Source organism: Zonotrichia albicollis, chromosome 11, assembly GCF_047830755.1.
Source record: "Zonotrichia albicollis isolate bZonAlb1 chromosome 11, bZonAlb1.hap1, whole genome shotgun sequence".
Lineage (NCBI taxonomy): Eukaryota > Metazoa > Chordata > Aves > Passeriformes > Passerellidae > Zonotrichia > Zonotrichia albicollis.
In genome coordinates this window covers 17,943,305-17,967,898 of record NC_133829.1, presented here as the reverse complement: position 1 = coordinate 17,967,898, position 24,594 = coordinate 17,943,305, and the positions used below count along the sequence as shown (strand labels likewise).

General features: G+C 47.7%; 2 protein-coding genes across 15 annotated transcripts in view; one reads left to right on the top strand and one right to left on the bottom strand.

The window, feature by feature from the left end:
* MYO9A (myosin IXA) overlaps positions 1 to 18,174 on the bottom strand; it is a 183,517-nt gene extending 165,343 nt beyond the window's left edge. For 12 of the 13 annotated variants that reach the window (XM_074549652.1, XM_074549660.1, XM_074549656.1 and 9 more), the window contains exon 1: positions 17,795 to 18,174. The gene's annotated coding sequence lies outside the window, so the exon portion shown is untranslated. Of the gene's footprint in view, positions 1 to 2,769; positions 2,791 to 17,794 lie in introns of those variants that run through there. The other variant, XM_074549653.1, reaches the window with a different exon arrangement.
* On the top strand, positions 16,842 to 24,348 carry SENP8 (SUMO peptidase family member, NEDD8 specific). 2 transcript variants are annotated; one of them, XM_005490313.3, is made up of 3 exons: positions 16,842 to 17,198; positions 18,829 to 18,906; positions 22,760 to 24,348. In XM_005490313.3, the coding sequence occupies exon 3, from the start codon at positions 22,781 to 22,783 to the stop codon at positions 23,417 to 23,419; it is 639 nt and encodes a 212-aa protein (XP_005490370.2). In that variant the 5' UTR covers positions 16,842 to 17,198; positions 18,829 to 18,906; positions 22,760 to 22,780; the 3' UTR covers positions 23,420 to 24,348. The 2 variants fall into 2 exon arrangements, with proteins under 2 accessions (XP_005490370.2, XP_074405771.1); XM_074549670.1 differs by lacking the exon at positions 16,842 to 17,198 and adding an exon at positions 18,167 to 18,304.
* Positions 24,349 to 24,594: the final 246 nt, after the last annotated feature.

The window sequence follows — 24,594 nt, the reverse complement described above, 5'->3', positions numbered from 1 at the left end:
AAGTATTCTTGCTGCACTATTTTGTCAAGTTAGAAAATATACTGGCATTCTGGTTTGCATTCAATCTGGCTTTAGTCAAATTTTAGTTAAAAAAACTCCAAACCCTATGGAAGTGTGTGCAAGGAAGAGATTTCCTAGCCTAAATTACCAAATAATCCAACTGAGTATATTTTTTCCTCCAAGCTTCAGTCACATCTGTAGTCCAAGGACAACTTGTTCACCTCTAACACAAATCAACTGAAACAAACTTTGCTCAAAGACAGTGGTAAAACAGATTTGTTTTAAGAATGAAGGTTTCAGCTTTTTTAGTACCATCCAGATGCTGCTAAATTTGTCTGCTTCAGTAATTTGGGTAAACCAGTGAAGCCTTGGCAGGCACTTGAAATTTCAGCTGAGTTTGTTAGATAGGAAAAATCCCAGAAGAGATTGGGCTTTCTCTGAGCACATAATTCACTTTTATAATTGACATTAACACTTAGCTAGGGGGATTTGAGCAGGAAAGATCCTCAATGCTTTACATTCACCACAATATTTACATTCCTACCTTCCCCAATAATTAGTGTTATGGAAATGATGGTTGATCTTTAAGGAAAACACCCCACGAGCAGGATGGGTGTTAAGTCAGTCTAATAAACACTCTGGAATGAGGACACCATCTCCTTGTCCTTCCTGACTCCTCTAACAGACACCAGGAGATGGAACCTTCACAAAGTCATCAATATTTGAATAAGATGCTTGTGCCTCCCCCTGTACCTGAAAAGCAGAAAACATCTTGGCAGGACAAAGGGAAGTGAATGATATCCACACAATGATCCCTGCAGAACGCCTTGAAGAACATATGGTATGGAAATGAAAGTGCCTGAAATGGATTAACTCGGCTGCGTGATGAGATCCACAGAAGGGAGCGTGAAAAAAAAAAACATTGCAAAATGTATTCAGTGTAGGATCCCACAACGAGGCACATTCATCATCAGGATAAGGTAATGACACCAGGAAATGAGCTAAGTAAATCCAAGATTGAAGTTTCATTTTCTCAAGTGCATCTGTTTGGCTCATATTCCCCCGAACCTCATCGTTCTGCCATGCTGGGTCTCATCTCAGAAGCAAAAGATGCAAGAACATAAATCAAAACAGCTCCTCCAGCAAGCAGCTGTGGCAAACATGCTTTTAATTTGATTTTATAAAAGAATTAACTGCATCCCAGCAGGTCCTTGCCACAGCCCCCCATGACATCTCCTTTCAGGGTGTCCTTCACTGTGGGTTTGGGGTTTTTTTGGATGGTGTCACTAGGGGAAGTTAAACCAGCTGCTTTTTCAGAAGAAAATGAGAAGCACTGGATTCAGCCAAAAAAATGAACAGGGACAGCACGTTCCTGCAGAGGAGGTCACATCCTCCAACACTCCTTCCCTGTGATCATCTGGTCACTGCTTTCTGTGTTTGGGAATGAGGAAACCCAGAACTGAGGTGGGCTTATCATGGAGACAACTCAAAACATTTATAGGGATGGCAAGTAATTTTTACACTTCATGTGCCACCAGCACGAGCAGCTGGCCAAAACTCTGCTTGAACATGTCTGTGGTGGAACTCTGACTTTGGATCAGGCTGGCAGAAAAGGGGTTAACTTGTCCAAACGAGTCAAGGGGATGCCCATCACACCAACCACCAGAAACCCTGACAGGCTGGGACACCTACAAAGCATCTGACACCAAGATTTAGGGAGATTTCCAAAGGAGGGCATTCATGTTCCTCCTCTCATTCATGTTCTCCATACCCAAGTGCTCACCAGTTCAGGTTTAAGGTGACAAACACAGGCAGATGATTACTGGAGCAAGGCCAACCAGATGTTAGGAAGTTTCAGTCCCATGAATTCTGCTGGCAAACATTCACAGGAGCATGAATGAGAGGAAAAACCAAGCAAGACCCAGACACACAGAAGCTTTTAAAATTAACATATGGATACTTTATGATGTGTTCAAATTGAATTTTGAATTGCCTCCACCAAAATTACACAAGCTGATGACTGTGTTGTCCCACTTCACTGTAAATGCTGATCTGGACTGATTTTGTCCAACTACAGCCTCCTACATCCCCTTCCCCTCTCTCCCAACATCCCATTAAATTTCTGAGGTTTCCCCTCACTCCACAGCACAACCAAAGCAAACGGAAGCACCGTTATAACCCAACACAGAATGATTCAATCAGATGAGCATTGAAGACACCAAACTGTCCATTAGGGCATTGAAAATATGAATTAGCAGAAATACAAAGCAGAGAAGATCAATTAATGAGTTTATATAGAAATAGGACGAAGTGAGAATAGATACTTCATCTCCAGTAATATGATGAAGAACTTTAAATCTTTTTTTTCAGATTCATCTTGAACATAGCCATGTCATGGGCTGGCTTTGCAAGAGGTTAACAAAGGGAAGCTCTCCAAGGGGTGTCCTGGTGTTATTTTGCAAAGAATTCCCCCATAACACCATGCTTCAATAGGAATTTTGTAAAAGGACAAGAAGAAACCTCCTCCATCTATTAACTCCACTGCCATCTCTATTCTAGTGCTCCCTGCCATCAGCTGCTTCCACCTCTGGAAGCAAATTACCCTCTGCTTTTTTCACCCAGAAAGTAAAAAAAACCACATCACAATGACCAACACTCTGGAAAATCACAAAGCCACTTCAGAAAAATCCAACTTAAGATCATTTTTATTCTCCCTCTTTCCAACACCAACCCCTTGTGTCTCTGAAGCTTTCAGGCAGCTCAGCTCACTCGTTCCGTGCGCTGGATCTCCAGGATGGTAGGATGTGGGATCTCAGCACCTCAGGACTGAGGTGCCACCGAGACCACCCTTGGGGGGCTCGGGAGTCCTGGAATGTTCCAGAAGTGTCTGGTGGCTGGACTTTGATCCTACACAGGAGACGACACCTGTATGAGGATAGGAGGGTTTCACCGGGGTGAATGGTGAAGGGATTAGTTAATTAGAGAGTGAAACACAGGGTTTAGGATTTCTGTACAGGGGGGTTTAGAGAAGTAAGATGGAGGAATTGGGGTGTGTCCTGTCCTTCTTCTTCTTCTTCTTCTCCTCCATCTTCTGTGGTGATGGTGGCACTTTAGGATTGGTCATTACTAAAAGTGCACCGGGTAATAAGAATAAAAGGTATTGGGGAAAAATGATAAATATTGTACACGTAACCATGGGTATAAAGATAGGTGACCGCCCGGAGGGCAGGGAGTGTGCTCATGGCTGGCTGCTGAGCAGAGCTCTGTCGGGCCGAGAGAAAATCTTTTAGATAAACAATTAATAAACACAGAGATCGAAAGAAGAACTGAAGCCTCTTCTCGTCCTTTGATACGCGGGCTGCCCCAAGGCCACCCCGGGCCTTTCCAGGCCATCCAAACAGCCGAAAACCGGACAGTAGGATGGACAAGAAGTTTTATTTGCAAGGGCAACAATCTGCTGCTGAGCCTTGCCATCCTCCTCCTCCTCCTCTCCAGGCCGTGTAGGCGCTGAGGGAACAGGCTGAGCTTATTTCAGCACTGCAGGGCCTGGCCTGGTGTGGGATCTGCCCACAGCCAGCGGATTCTTGACGCGCTTTCTGCGTGCAGCGCCACAAACACCGGCCACGCGGGGAAACAGGAAAATATTTCATTCCTGGGCTAGGGAAGAAGGCACTGAGCTAAATGAGGCTTTGTTTAGGGGCAGGAGTGCCCGGTCTCTGCAACAGGGGCAATTCAGGAATGCTGATAAGTCTGTTTTCCATGCATAAATAACCCACGTTGGAGCCCAGCTGCTTTATCTCAGGGATGGATAAAGCCCTCGGTGGCAAGGCCCCAATATTTGTCTACTCGTTTATCAAGCAGCAGCCTTATTACAAAGGCTAATTCTAGTGGAGATTAGATTTCCCCTATGAAGGAACGGACAATACCATCAGATATTCTTCAAACACCAGTAAATAAGATTAATGAAGTGCTGCTGCCATGGGCTTTCACCTCAACAATGCCTCAAAAAAAAAAAACCTCATACTGGTAGAGCCAAACAAATCTTTCTGAGGGTTTCATCATATTTCAGTGCATAGACATCACCTCACTCCAGTTGGCCAGCAGCAACTAGAAATAGCCTGCAGGAAGCCACTGATTTCCTGAAAAGAGGGTTAACTGAGAATCATAGGAAATGGAGAAAATTAAAGCTGGGTTTAACATCTTGAGTAGGCTGAGGAGGGAAAAAAATACAGCAGCAGCAGCACTGAGCGTGTTCAGACACTTGGATCCACGCAAAATTAAATAAGACTCTTAAAAATCACAGACCTAACAAAGAATTACCTCCTTCAGCACATCATACCCAGGGCAGTGGCTTTCTCCAGGCACTTTTCACATACAAGCACCTACAGGCAACCATCTAAAATCTTAATTAGAAATAAACCCAGCTCAGCACTGAGTGCATCACAAGTTGCAATACTTTGCATTGAAGTGCTCTCAGCTAAAGGGCTAACTGAAAAACTGAGCAGCAAAACAGAACTCTGCAATCAGTGAAGCTTCACATGCTCAACAGTTGTGCTGACTCATCACACACAGGCAAAAAAATCAACTCAGGGCTCTGCAGGAAACAATCTGAAATAAAAATGTCAATTTGATGACTTTACCAAAAAAAGTAGGGAGCTTGGTTTTCAAATGTCCTAAATTGTGACAAAATGTTGCACAACAAAAAGGAGGGAAAGCACAGAGTGATATCCAGACAGCAGGTGAAAAAAAATTAGCAAAACTGCTGAAATGTAAGTGTTGTAGCAGCTCTCCAAAACCCTAGGGATGGCAGGAGACAGACACAGGACAAGGTGATTTAAAAACCATAACCCCATCCCTGTGCTGCAGATGCTGTCACACACATGGAATAATCACAAGGAACGTGTACGTGAAGAGGAAGCAAAAGAGGAATCAGAACAATCTGGTATTTAGAATTTCACTGTATAAATTAAAAATTGAGGGGGAATAAATCTCTCCTAAAAAAAAAAGAGTTAAAGCTCCTTTTCCAGGCACTTATCCCAGCCAGCAGAGCAGCTTCCCTCTGATCTGAGAAAGACAATCTTGACCTGCCAGGACATTGCAGCAGAAGTCATTGCTTTATGTGATTTTGTTGCTCTTCTCTTGCACCTTAATAGATCCTCACTGCATTAACTTTGCATTTTTAATCCGTACTCTGAGGCTCTTCCTCACATTGAACTCTAGATCACTATCAGGAGGTTGACTCCTCTGCCAGCTCAGATGCTGATCTCCAGTTCCAGCCTATTCAGGAATGAAAAAAACAAAAGGAAAACCAGCACTTTTCATGATATTCCAAGAGTCTCCTGCCAGACATTTGAAAGAAACATCCTCTAAAAATTTATACATCCCTTTCATATTCTCTGCAGCTTTTCTCTACACCTACAAATGAAGAATATCTGTTCCAAGACTTACATGTCCTTGGTAGACCCTACAGATCCATCTCAGACAGTAAAAGTGTTCACAACTTCACAAGAGACCTGGGACTGTAATGTGGGCACATAGCTGATATAATAAAAAGGTAGAAAAAGCCTAAAAATGCTATTAACACTGCAAATAATTTATAAAATAATATTAGAAATCCTACAAAACATTTGGAAATGTTAAACCCCTTCAATTAGAAAAAAAAAAAAACAACTAAAAATGAGAGTAGAACTCATGAGGGTGTTCTCACATCAAACCATCAGTAACATCCTGCAGGCTCTCCTAGGTCCTGGTGGCACAATCCTAAACTTGGTGCAGCTGTTCAGTTTTTGCTCCAAATGAAAAAAAAAAAAAAAAGAAAAGTTAGTCTTTTAAAGGTTTAGAGCTAAGCTGGTTGAACCAAAAACAAGGGAGAAGCATATATGGAGTCAGTTTTAGCAGGAGAATGAAGCAGAGGAGGGCAGGAGTCTCTGCTGCACCACAGCCCTGAGCAAAGAGTACCTCTACCTATGCCTCAGGAAAAACAAAAATAAAAATTTCCTTCCTTGCTGAAGAATTTCCCAACTGCCACACTAAACCCCTGCCTATCAGCTGTACCCGAGGAACCAGAAGTGAACAAACAGTTCTGCTGGCTGTGGCACCGACCTCAAAGGGCCTTTCCCAGCCCACCCTGGCTGGCCAGGACCCTCTGCCCAGGCACGTGCCTTGCTCAAGGCAGCAAGGAGAAACCCTTCTTTACCCTCAGCACCAATTCATCACATTTATCCCTTGAGATTTGGGATCATCCCACCATGTTCTGCACATGGAGAGATCCCAGGACCAGAAAAACAGCCCTTGCTCCAGGAAGATCCTGGTTGGGCTCCAGCCTGGGAGCGCGGGCTGCTCCTTTGATGCGCTGCCAGTGAGGAAGGCCAGGATGAGTCACAGCACCGGCACAAGGAACTTGCCAATCTGGATTGAAGCACTCAGATGAAGCTGTGGGGATTTTCTCCCTGCTCTGCCACCCCCCTTTGTGCACAGCAATCCCAGTAATTGCACAGCAATATGGCAAAGAGGAAGCAAATAGACCCAGCAGACATGGGGAGGGCCTGCCAACCCTTTAGTGGCCCTCAAACTGAGGAAGCAAATATACCCAGCAGGCATGGGGAGGGTCAGCTTTGCCCCAAAAACTGAGGCAAGAGGGTGTTGAGGGACTGAGGGGATCGTTTGGGAAGAGCACCATAAAAGCTTTTCTGGTTTTTCAGCGACTTGCACAAATTCCAGTTTGCTTTTTCACTGCCTTGGCACTGGGGTTTATTGCTTTCCACACCTGCAGAGCTCTGAGCCCAGAGCTTGTACTGTGTCTGCACCGTATCTATAATACTGTATCCTCTAATCTGAGTTAGCTTATGCATAAATCCAGGGAAAAAAAACTTTTAAACCCATAAGACAGCTCCAAGAAAAAGTTGAGCCCTATGGTCTCTCCAACAAGGGATAAAACACGTACAAAACTGATCCATGTGACATGTACAAAGATGCAGGTAGTCTTTTTATGAAAATATAACATTATGAGCATTAAAGACTTAAAATTAATTCCTTTTTCCCACAAAATCCATTTTAATCAACAGTGGGGCGAGGTATTTCTTTGCTTCATTCAGTCACAACCTACTGCAAGCCAAAAGCATGTTAAAGAATAAAAGCAGTAGCAACATCTCCTCTGTCTTTTCAGCTCCATTTGGCAATTCTGGCAATAAAACTCTTAATTCAACATGTTCTTTACTTAAAATTGAAACTGCAGGACATCTGCTGTAGCTGCTGAGCTCGCTGTGAGCCAGAGCATTTCAAGTCTTACTCTGTGCCTCTTTAACGTTGGGGTTTGGGTTTTTTTTTATCTCTCTAGCCCAACCTCTAATTTAAAGGAAACTGTGCTGGATGCTCTAATTGACCCCGTTCTCTTCCTTCCCCAGTTTGTCTCTATAATTAGCCCTTCCCAGCAAAGGGAATCAGCAACAAGACCTTGCTGAGCCCCACCCTGCAGACCACAGCCACTGCCTCCCATTGTTTTTGCCTGAAAATCAACAGCTTCAGGACAACAAAAGCTTTAAGAATTGAAAATAAAAGAAAAAAAAGCAAGAGCAAATGTGTATTGATAATTTTTCAGCACGTTATAGTGAGCAAAGCAGGTAACCCAAAATTTCAACTGCAACACTAAATCCCTCAGCAGTACTTTGTAACATAAGATAAATACTTGTTTTCCTCAAAATAACTCATAGTTGCACAGCTGCCCACCCAAAATTCCACACCTGAGACTTTCCCTGTGGATCTCTGCACATGCACCAAACACAGAAGATTCCATCCTCTGCTAAGGCACCAGAAGGCCCCACACCTTTTTTCTTGAGGAATTAAAAGGCATGTTGAGAATGAGGAAAGGAAATGCATTAAAAAAATACTCTTATCAGCAAGCAAATGCCACCATAGAGATTTTGCTTCCCCACTTGCCTCTACAATAGGTGATTCCTACCAGGTGACCGGAGCTGGGTGTATTTTTAGGTATTAAGGGAAAAAGAAAGCAAAAAAGGCAAAACAACCCCCAAAACCCAGTTCAGGACCAGATTTCAGAGCTGCTGAGCACCAGAAGGTGCAGGATGAAGCAGAAGATCCCAGTGACACACATGGGATGATCTCAGGTCTAAAATGGCCTAACCCAGCTCCTCAGTGCCACCACAGCACCTTCTCAGTCTGCCCTAAAGGATGATATTCCAGCCAGTACAATCCCAAACCAAAGCAGAGGAATTTTCTGGTTAGTTTTGAGCTTTGTTTTCCTCCATGTTGCATCCCCCATGCCAAGGCTGCTCCTGAAGGTGATGCCCACCAGGACAAGCATCTCAAGGTCTCCTGGTGTGCACCAGGGTCACCATTTTCTGCTCAATTCTCTCACTTGACTTTGCAGCTTTACAATCATTTTGCACCCACATTACACCAGAAACCAAACAGGTTGAATTTTGTTATGATTTTGGTGATTAACTTCCCTGACTGACATTCTCTTCAAATCCATCAGTTAAGAATCATCCCAGCAGTCCAGAGTTCCAGCCTCTCAAAGCACTCCAACACACATACCTGTGTAACAATCTGGAATTTCAACATTTAGACATTGAGAAAATTAAACTGCAGCTGGCAGGAGTCTTGCTAATAACAACAGCACCTGAACCTGTAATGATCCTTCACCTAAGGAAAATTGTTCAAGTTTTTGGAATACCTGCCCCCTCGCAGCCCCTGAAGAGCATACCTGAAAAGAAACTATGTAGATTAATGCTCCCAAAACAGAAAAGAAAGGTGACCCAGTCCTACAAGAAGAGGAAAAAAAAAAACCCAACACCTTTCTCAGTGTAGAGGACAGTCTGTGCTCAGGGGAAAAAAACTTCAAAATACACAGAAAAATTGCACCCACACCATTGTACATCCATGTCTCCAGGTTTTAATTTCCAATTATTTTTCTGATATATTCTCTCAAGGATTCCACTTTTATTAAAAATAGACTCAACACAAGACAGAAGATCACAATGTCCCCACCACACAGTCTGAACCGTGAATATCAGACTGAGCTACTTTCACACTGAGTTTTCAAATGAGTTTTTTCTGCAATTGAAAAAGTTTCATGCAGGGCCACTCCTTAGACTGCAACAACTGCATTAAACATCTCATTTAGATTTTGCTCCTCAGGTTTCACATCTTCCCCTCCAAAACAAAAATGAAAGCAGTCATCCAGCAGCTGAGCTGAAGAGAAAAAAACACAGGAGGAAACCCCTAATGTTGCTAAAACCAAGCCAGCAAACCCTGGGTGAGATTCACACCTTCCCTCTGTGGGAACAGGAAAATACTCAAGCAGGGTTTTTTTTTCCCTTGTTTCAGCAAAGACTTTTAGGTAGGAGAATGAATCCTCACTCCCTCAGAAATGGACCTTTGTGCTCATTTTTTCTCCTTACCCCATTTGCTGGAAGTGCTCCTTGGTTTTTTAAATATATTTTTCTCCTCATATTTATTGTATTGTTCACTCCAGGTGAACAGCAATGGCTCTAGAAGATTATTTCAATCACAAAAATGAAGAAACACAGAATAGGAGAGCTGAACTCAAAGAAAATACTGGAAGGCAGCAGCTCCCACCTGGAATTACAAAGAGAATGGAGCCAGGAACAATGCACAAATCCACATCTTTTCCACAACACTCGTGGGGCAGGGAACAGGCAACAGCTGCCAAGTCATCTTTCTTGGCAAGTTATTCCTTAAAGATAGAAGAAGAAGAAATACTGCTGCTAATGTTTATCAATGCTAATAAACTCCTTAATCAAATCCCTGTGGATTGCAGTGAGACCAGAGATGCATTTGGCTCAGGGAATTACATTCTGGAATGAGTGCTCTGACAAGTCATGGTGCACTTGGCAACCCCTGGAGTCAAATGAGGTTAAACAGCGAGCAGCAAAGGATTTGTGGATTCAGCCAGACTGCTCCATCGCTTTTGGGAAAGTTCATTCTCTTCATAGCTGAGGGGAACTCAAGATTCCTCATTATGTGCTGCAGGCACCTCAGAGCTGACCTCTGCTCTGCATTGTCCTGCTGTCTCCTTTCCTTGCCTACCTGCTCAAGTGCCTCTGGATAAGATTATCCCGGCTCTCCTGACAGGGAAGGCGGCGCCGGCCTGTGCGGGGCCTTTGTGCCAGGGCTGCCGGGCAGGGAGGGAGCCCAGGGTGCCCTCCCTGCCCAGCCACACTGCTCACAAACCTGGGGTGCCCTCCTTGCCCAGCCACACTGCACACAAACCTGGGGTGCCCTCCTTGCTCAGCCACACTGCACAAACCTGGGGTGCCTTCCTTGCCCAGCCACACTGCACACAAACCTGGGGTGCCTTCCTTGCCCAGCCACACTGCACACAAACCTGGGGTGCCTTCCTTGCCCAGCCACACTGCACACAAACCTGGGGTGCCCTCCCTGCCCAGCCACACTAACCTGGGGTACCCTCCCTGCCCAGCCACACTGCACACAAACACGGGGTGCCCTCCTTGCCCAGCCACACTGCACAAACACGGGGTGCCCTCCTTGCCCAGCCACACGTTTCACAAACTTGGGGTGCCCTCCTTGCCCAGACACACTGCACACAAACACGGGGTGCCCTCCTTGCCCAGACACACAAACCTGGGGTGCCCTCCCTGCCCAGCCACACTGCACACAAACCTGGGGTGCCCTCCCTGCCCAGCCACACTGCACACAAACCTGGGGTGCCCTTCTTGCCCAGCCACACTGCACAAACACGGGGTGCCCTCCTTGCCCAGACACACTGCACACAAACCTGGGGTGCCCTTCTTGCCCAGACACACAAACCTGGGGTGCCCTCCTTGCTCAGCCACACAAACCTGGGGTGCCCTCCCTGCCCAGCCACACTGCACAGAAACACGGGGTGCCCTCCTTGCCCATTCACACGTTTCACAAACCCAGCCCCAGTCCCAAGGGAGGCGCCTGGACCCGCCGCATCCCTTGGCAGCAGGGCTGGATCTTTATTTTCGGATGAAAGGAAGCAAAAGAAACAGTGGCTCTGCTTTTAAACATCTCTCCAAGTGCCTTTGTGGAGCTGGAGTGGTTCAGCCATCCTTGCCACCACCAGCAGCAACAAATTCCACATAATGATGCCTCATTTATGAGGCAATTGGTGAATTAGGGAGCAGAGACCGGCTCTTCTGCACTCAAAGAAACCTCCAGAAGGGTTATTTACCCACATCATCTCCCTCTTCCAAAAAATTCATTTATTGCAAAAAATCATTACAAATTGCTCAGCATTGTTTTAATCAAGTGCAATATTTCCAACGATCCACTGCGGTCCTTTTTTTTTTTTTTTTGCCTAATGGGACCACATTCCTCAACAATTAAATCATTTACTAATTCCTCCCCAGGGAGCCTGTCCTGTGCACCCAACAAGCACAAACCAACCTAACAGTTTATAGACAAGTGCCATAGAAGTTTAAATGGCAACATTTAGGAGAATTTTTATTTTGGTCTATGTATTTACGTGAAGTATGAAAAGACAGCAGAGTTACGGAAGTCTACTAAAGTAAATATTTTCAGTTAACTTGTTTTAAGTTCATCCCTCAAAACCAACCATGTAGATGCTGAATACAATAAAAGAATTCTTGGCGGTCTCTCAAAAGCGTTCAGAGCCTGAGCTGGTTTTAAAGCTCAGGTTTTCCAAAGATGGATCTATCTGGATAAAACACTCCTCCTTCCATCAATGCTCAGCCATGATACAGCATATCCAGGATCCTCTACCTTTTTAAAGGTTATGCTTTGCAAGAAATAGAAGACAGTTCAAAGAATTTTGATTAAAAAACAGCACAGAGGTTTTCAGATTAACTGTGCATGATGGATAAAAGCCAAGATCTGGAACAGGCATCCCAAGAGTAACTCTAGGATTCAAGGTCATCTGGGTGATGCCAGAAGTGATTCAAGGTGAAGAGACCAGCAAATAAGACCCAAAAATTACACTGAAACCCACATATTTTGGCTATTTATTTTAAGCTACATTTTTCCTTTGCTACTTCATGCAGCATCCAAGCAGGACAGCCCTCTGCTCTGCTCCCCATTGCTCTTAAGAGGGATTTGCAATAATTCCTACGAGTCACAGGGATGGACACCAAGCTGATTTTTCCAAGAGAAGCTGAGCAGACAGCTGGAACCACCAAAACTAACAGGGTTGAAAGGGCCAGTCCAGTCTTCACCTCAAAGGGGACCCCCTATACACAGAGCCAGTCTATCCCTAGGGGCTGTAACACCAACAGGGATTTCATAAACTTCCTCCATGACCTGGCAGAGATCTTTAAAAACACACCACAACCCAACAGAGAGATGACAGGAGACCACAGCAGAGCTATGCCTGCCTCTTGTTTTAAGTGCAAAAAAAGCAACATATCACTGTAGGTGAGTGAAAGGAGAGCTTGGATGAGACACAGCTGGCTGAGCTCCCCATGTATGATCTCACATAACAGACAGAGGATCCAACTAAGGAATATCAATATTCCTTGGGAGGATAGAGAGGCTGATCTCAAAGGGTCCAAGCAAACTTCAAGCTTGTATCTGGGTGCTTAATGCACGGACAGCACAGGAATCTATACCCAAACCTGGACACAGTGTGAATCTGCCCAGGGTAACTGGCTGCCCCATCAGCTCCTGTCTCCTTTGCTTTCCATGATGGCACCAACACGACCCAGCCTCGCTGCCATCCCACCCCAGCACCCTCAGTGCACCCCGGCCTTTCCACCCTGAGCCCCATCTCCCCTGGCAAAACACTCACCTGCCTGAAGGCCACGCTCTGTCTCTTCACGAGGCTCTTGGCAAAACTCTAACAAAGGGCTGACTAAAAACACCAACAGAGCCCAAAGCTATGACCCATGGCTTTGTCTAACCATGGTTTGGCACGGTGTGAACAGCCAAAGGCACATGAGAGCCCAGCAAAGAGAGACATCTCATCCCTCTGCAAAGGGATGCCCATCCATGCCTAATGAGAAGCTGTAATGCAAGACTTAAACAGCAGAAAGTAATCAGAAGAATTACAATAATCCTTAAAGCACAGGTATTCATTTATTTATTTTGCCTAGAAAATCTCTGAGGAGTTTCCACCAAAACACTGTGGAGCCACTTGCTAGCTTCATGCTGACTATCAGCAAATGGACTTGGACTATCCCTGTTCTTCTCCCAAAATAAACTTCATGCTGAATACCAGCAAATGGACTTGGACTATCCCTGTTCTTCTCCCAAAATTAACTTCATGCTGACTACCAGCAAATGGACTTGGACTATCCCTGTTCTTCTCCCAAAATTGATTTCAGCCAGGTCAGATCCTCCCACAGCTGGAGCCTGTGACTATTCCAGCTTGATGGACTCCTGGAAGGCAGTGGGAAGCAGCATTTCCATAGGCTGCAAGTGGAATGCTGCACTCTGCAAGCAGAGCCTCAGGGATGATCTCATTCTGCTTGGACACCTCCCACCCAACACAGCTCAAACCACCTCACTTCCCTTCTCCTCCTGCAGCCCACAAACCACAGGTGGAACACAACTGACATCAGACACCCAAAGCCATGAAAAACCCAATCTGGCTTTGAAGAATATCCTGCTGGGAGCAGAATTTTGGACCAAGTGACCTCTTGAGATCCCTTCTGAGCCAGGTGAGCCAACATTCCTCCATCAGAGGTAGCATTAAGATCATGGAATAAAAAGCCATTGCAGCAAAGATGTGGAACTCTCACCTCACCTGTAAGATTTTCCCACAGGTACCTGTGAAAAAGGGATCCACAGATTCCTCCCCACAGACAGAAAAATGCTACCACAACATCTAACAAAACTACAACTCTTCATAATATTTTAAAAACAGACACAAAAAATAAGTCTACTCTAAAAATCCGTGTTCAATAGCCTTCCCTCCTGAATTTTCATATTTTCTGAGGTCAAGTGGTTTGAGTTCCACTTTTTAAAGTTTAATTTCAAGACACAGAGGTTAAGACATTGACACAATCACGGGAGTGAGATGTACATGTCACCATGAGGTTCAACCTGTCAAACACAGCACAAGATTTAATATTAAAGAGTCACCAAAAAAAACAAGAACTATTCCATTTCCCTTTTTTCCTGTTTTTATCCATTATCTGGCAAGAGTTTCACATGTTTGGTTCTATAGTCTCAACTCCGAACACCTGTGCCTTCACACATATACCCAAAACCTATGGAAAACTTTGGCCTGTGTAAAAGAAAAATAAAATTCCACAAAAGCAATCTCAATTCCAATGATCCATAGATATCCCATCAGCAGCACTTTGTCCTTAAAATTTCATAAGAAACCCAAGCTTTGTGATAATACCAGCTATCTAACCTGAAAAGACAGCAGAGTATTTTTGCAGCGTGAAGCCCAAAGAATTACCAAGCTTCTCCCCAGAGCAGGGAAGCACCCAGACACATCCCAAACCTCCAGTGCTACTGCTTTTGTCCAAAGGAATGCTAGAGAAAGTCTCCAATTTGCAAACTTGAACCGTGATCCTTTAAATATTTATGCTCATGTTTACTTTGTCGAGAGGGGAGAAATCCCGTTCGCTCGAGAGGAAGTGGAGCAAACGTCGGCACGCAGGACAAAGCCTGAGAAATTCAGAATGCTCTTTTCAACCTCAACACACAAAAACCACCATGTTCCAAAGCTGAAAGCTGCACCCAGCCCATCTCAGAGGCCAGCCCCAAGCTGGGGGATTCATCAAGGACACAACAAACGTGGGTTCAAGCCCAGCGTTTCGCGTGCAAGCGGGAACGTGAATTCCCTTTTATTTACAAACTGAGGGGACGCAGGAATTTCTGAAATCAAGTTTGACCGGCTAAGATGCTTCCAGTGGTTCAACGACCTTGTTTGCTCTCTCATAAATGTATTTTTAAAGGAATTGAGTTCAAAAGTTGCACGGTTTAGAGCAAGAACTAGAATTGGGCAGAAAATGGCCACGCTACACTCACCAACACCAATCACCCCAAATGACTTCAGAAACTCTCTGGTCACACTCGAATGGCAGAATCCCAGACTGGGGCCTTAAAAGCTGGTCTTGTTCCACCCTGTGCCACGGGCAGGGACACCTGCTACTATCCCAGCTTGCTCCAAGCCCTGTCCAGCCCAGCCTAGAACACTTCCAGGGATGGGGCAGCCACAGCTGTTCTGGGCAGCCCGTGCCAGGGCCTCATCACCCTCTCAGCCAACCACTTGTTCCCAATATCCCATCTAACCCCACTCCCTGGCAGTCCTGGAACTACAGTTCCTGAGGAAAAGTCTCTCTCCAGCTTCCTTGTACACCCCTTTCACACACTGCAAGTTTGCTCCTGGTTTCCCCAGACTTGAGGCATTTAAGCCTCAGGACTACAGGACACTTGTGGCCTCAGGGCTGTCATGGTGAGCCCTGGCTTCCTCGCCAGTTTGGTGCAAAACCAGTGGAGGGACCAGCACTGTGCCTGTGCTCCCAGTACTCCCCCTGTTGACTCGCAGGCATGGGAAGGAACAATCTGTTCTTCCACCCAGCTTAATTTAATTTAGCTCGTGTCAAAGTATGGCTGGACTTGAAATCTTCATCTCCTGCTTGGTCCAAAAAACCAAGCAGGAGATGAAGATTTCAAGTCCAGCCATACTTTGACACGAGCTAAATTAAATTAAGCTAAATTAAGGCTGCACAGGTAACTCGAGTTTCACATTTCGCAAGTGGCCAGACTCAGGTGCTTGACATTCTCAGCAAAACTGATCAATGCTCACAAACTGCACCATAAACATCCCAGATACACATAATTTAGGCATAAAACATTCATATTTTCCTAGCAAAGGATTCCAAAGGTTTGACTGTCTGAGTGGTTTAGGAGTGGTGTTTGTGAAAGATGCTGTAACAGCAGTAGTCGTATCAGGCATTTGATACCTTGAATCTGAAAATGCAGCTTCCCCACCCAAAACAAGGAAGAAAAAAAAGCTTAAAATGTGGAGTTTATAGATCGTAACAGGGGCAGTGGGTGCAGAGAACAAATAACTTCACAAAACAGATCTACATTTTAAATACACGATAAATTCCAATAGAGCTTTTTCCAAGTGCTGCTGATGGACACCAGGCCTTTCAACACAGAGGAAAAATCTCTAAAGCCACCCTGATTTATGCATTGATCACAATAAATACATAAAGAAATAAAAAATTAAATAAAAATATGAAGTTGCATCATCATTGATAGCCCAGGAAACAAAAGCTTAATAGTTGTGTGCTGAGGCTGCTGAATTACCTTCCCTGCCATCAGCAGCCTGACTGACAGCTTCCAAAATGGTATTGGGGATCAAAAATTACAGCCAGAAGGGAAGGCAAAGGCTGGGAGAGCCTTAATGAGGGAAAGAGGCATGGAAACCCCTCTTATTTTAATTAAATCAAACGTAAAAATGAGAAAAGCCATTGAATGGGTGAGTTTACTCAAGGACATAGGGGAAATTGTGTGACTGTATGGCGAGGGGCTGAAAAGATGATGTTGTTCAGGGATAACACAGGCTCTGACCTAGCCAGAGTTTATGGATGAGGTCACATTTGTAAGGTCGTGCTTAAGGATTCCCAGCCCATCACCGCAGCATCCATGCACCTCTCCACGGGAACACCGCTCCCCTGTCATTTCCGAGCAGTCCCATGGGAAAAGAGTCAGGAAAGCACTTGAGCCGGCCAGAAACCCAATTCTCCACCTAGCAATCTATTTACAGAGCGATTTATTACAGCTCCTGGTTATCGACTGAGCGAGACACCGCGCCGCTTTTCCTCCCGTAGCAGCAAACCTCCTCCCTCTGCCGCTACGTGATTATTTTTTTGATCCGCCGATGGGCAGGGACCGCGCTGCAGCGCGGGATGGGAAAGCCATGATTTCTGCTGAGCTCACGCTGCCCACTTTATCACCCTCGCCTTGCTTTGGGCACGGGAAAACCTAAATGGAGGAGGAGGAAGCCGATCGAGAAGCAGGAGGGCGGCCAAAAACCCGGCTCCGAACTCACGGCAGGTCCTAGCGCAGGTCACGTCGGAGGGGTTTATTTTTGGGGGGGATAAAGCAAAGGCCGTTTTGGCTACGTTTCGGAAAATTCCAGAAAGAAATATCGACTCTCTTAACCTGCGGAGGAGCAGCGCTCCCGCAGGGGTCCGGCGTGCCAGGGTGGGAACTGCCGTGAAGTCCAACACTGTGCTAAGCACACGCAGGTACAGCTCGTTCTGGCGGGTGGGAAGGGCTGATGGGTGCCCGGGAATGGCTGATGGGTGCTCGGGAAAGGCTCTGCGGGGCAGACCGGGCTGACGGAGCCGCGGGGCGACCGCAGGCGTCCGCGACCGGCTCCCGTGGCGCTGCCCACAGCCGTGGCCTCAGGGCTATGGCACACTGAGGGCTCCAGCCCACGGCCCCACTGCTGACACTGGGGACGCCTCTGAGGTGAATCTCCTCCCCCCCAGGCTGGTTGTTCCATGTTCTGAGTGTCCAACGCACCCGCGATGGGGGTGAGCGGCACCGGGCGGTGAAACGCCGTGCACGGGGCGGAGGGAGGGGGGTTACGCGGGGCCGCCCCGCACCGTGCACCCGCCGGGGACGGCTCAGGCAGGGAGGATCCCACACCACCGGGAGGACTCCGCGACACCGGGCAGACCCCACGACGCCGGGGAGACTCGCCCTGCTCCGCCGAACAAAGGCTCCTCCGGCCCCGCGATGCTCCGGCGGGGTTCGCCTCACGACCCCCGCCCCGCTGCTCCCACCTCACGCGCGCACCGGAGGCCCCCGCCCCGCTCCGCTCCCCGCTGCCGCTTACCTGGGTGTCGGGGCGCGGCGCATCCCTCGCCCGCAGCCGCAGCCTCCACCGCCGCTGAGGGGGGTCCCGAGGGTCGTTGGCTGAAGGAGGTCGGTTCTGAACAGATGTCCCGGGGGTCTGCGCTGAGGACGGTTGGTGCTGAGGAGCGTCCCAGGGGTGGGTGCTGAGGAGAGTCCCGGGGCTCGGTGCTGAGGGAGGTCCGGGGGTCCCGAGGATGGGTGTCGAGATGGGTGCCGGCTAGGGGGGGGGTGCGGACGGACAGACGGGCGCTCCCTCAGCCGCCGCCGCCGCCCGGGCGCTGCCCGACTGCCCGCGCGCGCGCGCCGCTCTCACGCGCCCGCCCGGCGGAGGCAGTCCGCGAGGGAGGCGCGCGCCCCGGCCCGCCCCGCTGTAGGAACGCCCACGGGCGCGCTCCGTGGATACGCCCCCTGTCGTTACGACGCGGCCGCTTTACGGCAGTGCACGGTAACCGCGCGGCGGCAGCGGCGGCGACGGGCGATGAGGCGGCGGGTGAGAGCCGGGGGACACGGGAGGGACACGGGAGGGGACACGGCGGGACACGGTGCCATTAAGGGCCTGGCAAGGACCCGGCGCTGGGCGCCATGCCCGGGGGTCGCGCCGGCCGCAGCCGTCGGTTATCGGTGCTGGCCGGCCTCGGGCCCGGAAGCTTCAAGCCCGCGTTTTGAGGGGAAAAAAGGGGTAAAATGGGTAAAATGGGTGAGGGAGCGGAGGTGAGTTACGGTGCTGTGGGTGGTCCCTGCTCCCACCGCAGCCAGGCCCCGACCCTGCGCCTGGCCCGGGTGCACCCTCTCCTGGCCCGTGATTCCCGTTTATTCCCACAAAAGCAGCGATGGGCTGAGCGGGATCCTCCCGGGGCTGCTGGGTGCTCTGATCCCGGCCCCGGAGCGCCGGGACACGCTCGGGGTCAGCACCGGGGTCAGCAGGTGGCTCCTCCTCCTCCGTGGGGCGTGGGACACCCGCCTCGCCTCCCCTGACCGAATTCCCACTGCTGACCGAATTCCTGTCACCTCCAGGTCTTCCAGGCGAGTTCCATTCCCTGCCCGTGCTTCCCGCTGCTGCCTGGATCAGCCCCTGTCTGCGGGAGGTGAGAGGTGAGTGCAGCGGGTTCGGGATGGGAGCTGGGATCCCATCGGTACCTCCGGGACATTCCCGGTGCCCTCGCTCATCTCAGGCGTTCTGCTCGCTGAGGGCGTTTTTCCTGTTAAACTCCAGGTTTTGGTCAACCCCATCCTGGAGAGCAAAAACCATCGGGTGTTGTTCCTGTGGCTCTTGGTTTCATGCTGTGACACCAAGAGAGGTTCTGAGTTTGGTTGCAGAGTCTCTGGTTTGGGGAATTTGTCCCCAAATTCCCCAGAACAGAGAAGTTTGGGCATAGTGAGCAGAGAGCTTGGAGTATTTTCCTCTGATTTCAGCACTCATGGCCTGTTGAACCTTCAGAAATGGGATGCTCTTGTATCATACAAGAATTATAACCTACAGCTGCAGAAAGATTATTTATATTTGACAAAAAAGGAGACAACTACGCTTCTGTCCTGGTTGAATTGTTTAATTTTCTGTGAGTTTTTCCTCTGGCTCTGTCAGGAAACACATAAGTCCAGAGATTCAGGTGTCATCCAGCCTGGCTCCTACTGGTAAATAGAAATTAATGTTCCTTGTCTGATCTTGCTCCATTAACAACTATCCAGACATGGTGTCTACACTTCATATTTCCAGGAAAAGTGAATAGAAAGTTAAACCATAAGGTCTTTTGATCTTTTAAAAGACAAAACCTTCTCTGTCCTTCCTCCTGCTCCCTGATAAAGTCAGGATTTTTTGTGTTCCAGGTGACTATTTTCCTATTTACCTCCATGTTCTTTAAATTAGGAACAGAACTCTAGTGACGTGTCACCCCAAACTATTCACTCTGGAGCTTCTTAGCACCTTTAATTTATTAAAGTAGACTTTAGGGTTCTGATTCATGCTCAGTTCACGCTCCTGTTGCTCTGTCACAGCCTTTTTATGCTCAGTTGCTGAGGAGTCTCATTCCTTGGCTCTCAAGTGCCTTCAGCAATTACCTGCAGAGGGTTGTTGTCTTTAGTGGTGTGAAAATGACAGGTTTGGGGTGGTTTTTGGTCAAGTGCTGGAAAACACAGGCTTTGCATTGTGTCTGGACACGAAGGAGCCCCATCCATTTATGGATTGAACTCGCACTGATGCCAGCAGATAATTTGTTAAATTTTTATAGCTCCAGTGAGGGAAGCTTGACCTCTTGCCCTATTGATACAGCACCATTTTCAAACCTGTAAATGAAATGATGGTGTTTGTATGGAAATGCTCCTTTCTCTCTCCCTGGTTTCGTCATCTCAGCATTGGAAATGGGGCAGCTGAAATCCCTTGGAGGAGCTGAGGATTCCAGGGAGTTTGCACAAATTCCAGCTACTAATATGCAAATAAAATGAACCAGCAAGACACTTGTTGGCAACCTCCAGCAAATGTTCCAGGCCTGTGCCAGTATTTATTCTTATTTTTATGGAAACTGAACAGAACGTGCCTGAGCCTTCAGGAAGAGAGTCCTGGCTGTGGCTGAGCAGAGCTGCTCCCAGTCCACATTGGGATTTCAACACTCCTCAGAGGCTCAGATCCACGTCCTGGCTCCTCTGCAGATCCACCTTTAGCTCTCATGGGAGGTTCTCCCAAAGAAAGCCACCTCACCAGTGGCTTTTCACAGCCCCACCACTTTGTTTTGGTGCTCTCTGCTTACCTGACCTGGCTCTGAGGGAGCCTCCCAAGGGTTTTCCTTGGAGCTGCATGTGGTGAGTCATGCCACGGAACTCACAGGCAGTTTCACAAATACCAGATGGCAATAAAATTAAAAGTAGTAGCTAGTGGCAATTAAGCACTTGCACTCTCCTTCCTGACTGGAGGAACCTGCCAAATGTCATGACAGGGAAAAAAATAAATAAAAGACAACTGTGTTTCTGCAGAGTGGAAAATTAACAGAGCACGGGACACACGCTTCCCTCGCCCTTAATCCCATTTGGATGGAGGGAAAGCTATTGGCTGGACTTCTACATGTCCAGGAGAAGATGAAGCAGAAAGAACACAATGTAAAGGAAAATCTGGGGCATTTCACGGGCACCTACAAGAAGTATTTCAGTAGTGTTTCACCATGTTACACACCCCAAACAGGATGTTTGGAGGATGTCCAGATCTTTACACCAGGCTATCTTCGGGCAGGCTGAGGAGTTACTGGGATTCCACTGGGATTCCTTGTTTTTGCACTACAAGGGTTTGCACCACGAGCTTGGCAATAGTTGGAGCTCGTTAAGGTCGGAAGCGTGTCCAAATACCATTGTGTGTGGCTCACACAAACAAGGGCTGCTCCCTTCCTCTGCTGACTCCTGCTCCCGGCATCTCTGGGATCCACGGGCTGTTTCACGGCCCAAGCACTCACCTCAGCCCTTCCTTCCGACCTCCCACACATGGACCATGGCTCATCCATTCTGCTCCTTGCCTCTCACGTGCCACGGGACCTTGCCAACATTTTTCAGTGATAAATCCCTTAATTTATGCATCCCAGGCCAGGAAGGGTTCCTCCTCATGATTCATGCCACTATAAGAAGTTTGAATCTACTTCTTCCTAACAGAGCACTCCATTTGCTTCATTCTTCTTTATCATGATGGAATATTGGTGACTTATTTATAGTGAATCATATTAAAGTGATCTTACCATTCTGAGCTTTCACACGAGGCTTTCAGAAATCTGAAGATGTTTTCCTGCTGTCTTTGGGACAGAGGAGGGAAGGATGAGGCCAAAACCAGCTCCATGTAATCCGTGTCCCAAGTTGTGGCATTTCCAGCCCTGTCCTGGCCAGGAAAGGATCCAGAGGCTGAGGATGGATCACAGCACTGAGGAGCCTGGAAGGGCTGCAGGGTGTGAGAGCTAAAGGAAAACCAGGGTAGATATAGGGGCTCTAAATCAAATTTCCCTGTGGAAAATCTCCTAAATCCTACTCTGGCTCTGTAGAGAGTTGTCATAAAGATTCCCACGGTCGGGAACTGGTTTGTTTGTGATCTCGTCCTGCTTTGTTACTCCTTGCTCACAGCGGTGCCTCCTGTGCTGGCGGCCCAGCAGGTTCTCCTGGAACAGGCCGTGCCTCTGGCACAGAGCTGGGGCACTCTGTGCTTGTGGAAAGGGAACACATGTCTGTCACACAGCCCAAAAAGGTTTTTATTTAGGGGAATACAGTGAGGCAAAGAGCTCCAGTGCTTGTCACTGCTCAGGTAAAACACTGAGACACCCAAACACCACCTGATGTCTGGATCACTCTTGGTTTCTGTGCAGGAGCTGCTCTGAAACTCCTTTGTTGTGTGTCACAGACATATTTTCTGAAAAATCCTTTCCTTAGGATTTTTCTTCCTGAGAAGCTGAGAGGCCTCAGGAACAAAATGTAAACATTGATTATCTGCTGCTGTGGAATGCAACAGGTGCATCTGTGATTGGTCTCATGTGGTTGTTTCTAATTAATGGCCAATCACAGTCAGCTGGCTTGGACTCTGTGTCCCAGACACAAACCTTTGTTATTCATTCCTTCTTTTTCTATTCTTAGCTAGCCTTCTGGTGAAATCCTTTGTTCTTTTAGTATAGTTTTAATATAATATATATCATAAAATAATAAATCGAGCCTTCTGAAACATAGAGTCAGATCCTTGTCTCTTCCCTCATCCTTGGACACGGTCATAGTTGTGAGGTTCAGATCCTCAGGATGGAAGGTTGATCTCATTGGGGCCACAGCAGATTGCTGCTTAACCCAGCACTGTGTGTCCTCCATCTGCTCATGGTGCTGCAGATACCCATCTGGGAATCCTGGGCTGACTGCGTGCTGCTGAGCAGGCACTCAGGTGTTTGCTGGGCTGTGTCCTGGCTGTGATCCCATCCCCAACCGTGTTCCCTGTGTGTTGCAGCTGTGTTGGTGGCAGCCCGGGATGGATCCCGTGGTGCTCAGCTACGTGGACAGCCTGCTGAGGCAGTCGGACGTGGCGCTGCTGGAGCCCCCGAACTGGCTCAACGACCGCATCCTCGGCTTCGCCTTCGAGTACTTCAGCACCCAGCAGTTCCAGGAGTTCAGCCAGAGAGTTTGCTTCATCAGCCCCGAGGTGGCCCAGTTCATCAAGTGTGCCCTTAGTCAGGAAGAAATAGCCATATTCCTCCAGCCCCTGGACCTCCTCTGCAAGGAGCTGCTGTTCCTGCCCATCAATGACAACTCCAGCCAGGCCGCTGGGGGCACCCACTGGAGCTTGCTGGTTTATTTCAGGGACAAGAAGTGCTTTGCCCATTATGATTCCCATAGTAAATGCAACTCTGCCCATGCCAAGCAAGTGGCAGGGAAACTGGAGGCCTTTCTGGGAAAAAGAGGGGGCAAATGCACCTTTGTGGAGGAGAAGGCGCCGGCACAGCAGAACAGCTACGACTGTGGGATGTATGTGATCTGCAACGCCGAGGCTCTGTGCCAAGGCTACTTCCAGGGCAGGATGGAGCCCCTTCTGCAGCTCCTCACCCCCTCCTACATCACGCAGAAGAGGTCAGAGTGGAAAGCTCTCATCACAAAACTGGCACAGAAGTGATGGGGATGCACCTCCAGCCCCCCAAAAACTGCCTTCCCAGTCCAAGAGGCAGCACCCCCAGTGCCTGAGGGAGATGCCCATGCACAGGATTGTCCCAAAGAAAAAGAATGTAACCCCTCTAGCATGGCTACACCCCCCAAACACCCCATTCCCTCCAGGAAAAGCCTTATTCTCCTCTTGAAAGTTGAAATCACCAGCCTTTCAACTTCTAACGACAAGAGTCACTTTGCTTTCAAAGAAACCCTCTCCATGGTAAATTTTTACAGTAATTGCTGTGGCAAAACAGGTTGCTAAAGAGACTTCTCCACCTGTGCCCAGCAGGCAACACACCCTCATTAGGTGGCTTTAGTTGGCTCCAGGCATTGTCCTTCTAAGCCAGGTTTAGCAAATGCTCTTTAAACCCAAGCCCCCGAGTGCTTTATTGTGGACAGTTCTAATTTGTGCCTCCTGCTAATGGTATTGGAGAAATGTAGGATTTAGAAGCCAGGATTTTGTACCCCTGAAAATCTGACATTGAGATGTCACTGCAAAAAGATGAGACTGCAAAGGAAATGCTACAATTAACTTAAGAACAGGGCAAAATCAAAGTCATTTTTCATCAGCCAGGTGCTCCTCAGCCACACAGCCATGGCATTTTTTTGGTCCCCCGCCCCTGCTTGTTCTTATTGCAAATTAAAACCTGACTCTGAACTGCTGCAAGATTAATAAGAAGCTGAGAAAGCCAATCCTAGGAAAAGAAACTTAATTGAGATGAAAAGCAACACTCACTCTTTGAAGTTTGGTGTTTTTCATTAGGATTTTAGGTCGTCTCTGTGCGGGGAGGGTTTGTCAGTGCTCCCCAACCCTTGCTAGCGGTCGCTGCTCATAACACAAAACCAGTTCTGTTACTTGAGAGGAAAAAAAAAACCAACACACTAGGGAGAACAAAAGGACAGAGTTTGAGGTATAAAAGCCAAAGATAACTGCGGGCTCCTTGAAGTCCTTAATGCACTTCAGAAAATTGAAACACTTCTCTTCTGTGCTGGATGATGGCTGGGATCCTGGAGTGGATCCTCTCCTTAAAGACAGGCTTAGCAGTTTGGAAAATAAAAATTCAACTGAGATGTCATGGCAGGATAAGGAATAATCTCTCACCTGGTGAGAAGCAAAGAGCAGGTTGCTCAGGTGGTGTCTAG

Coding starts and splice junctions, on each gene's coding strand:
- SENP8 (XM_005490313.3), top strand. CDS start 22,781: ATGGATCCCGTGGTGCTCAGCTACGTGGACAGCCTGCTGAGGCAGTCG.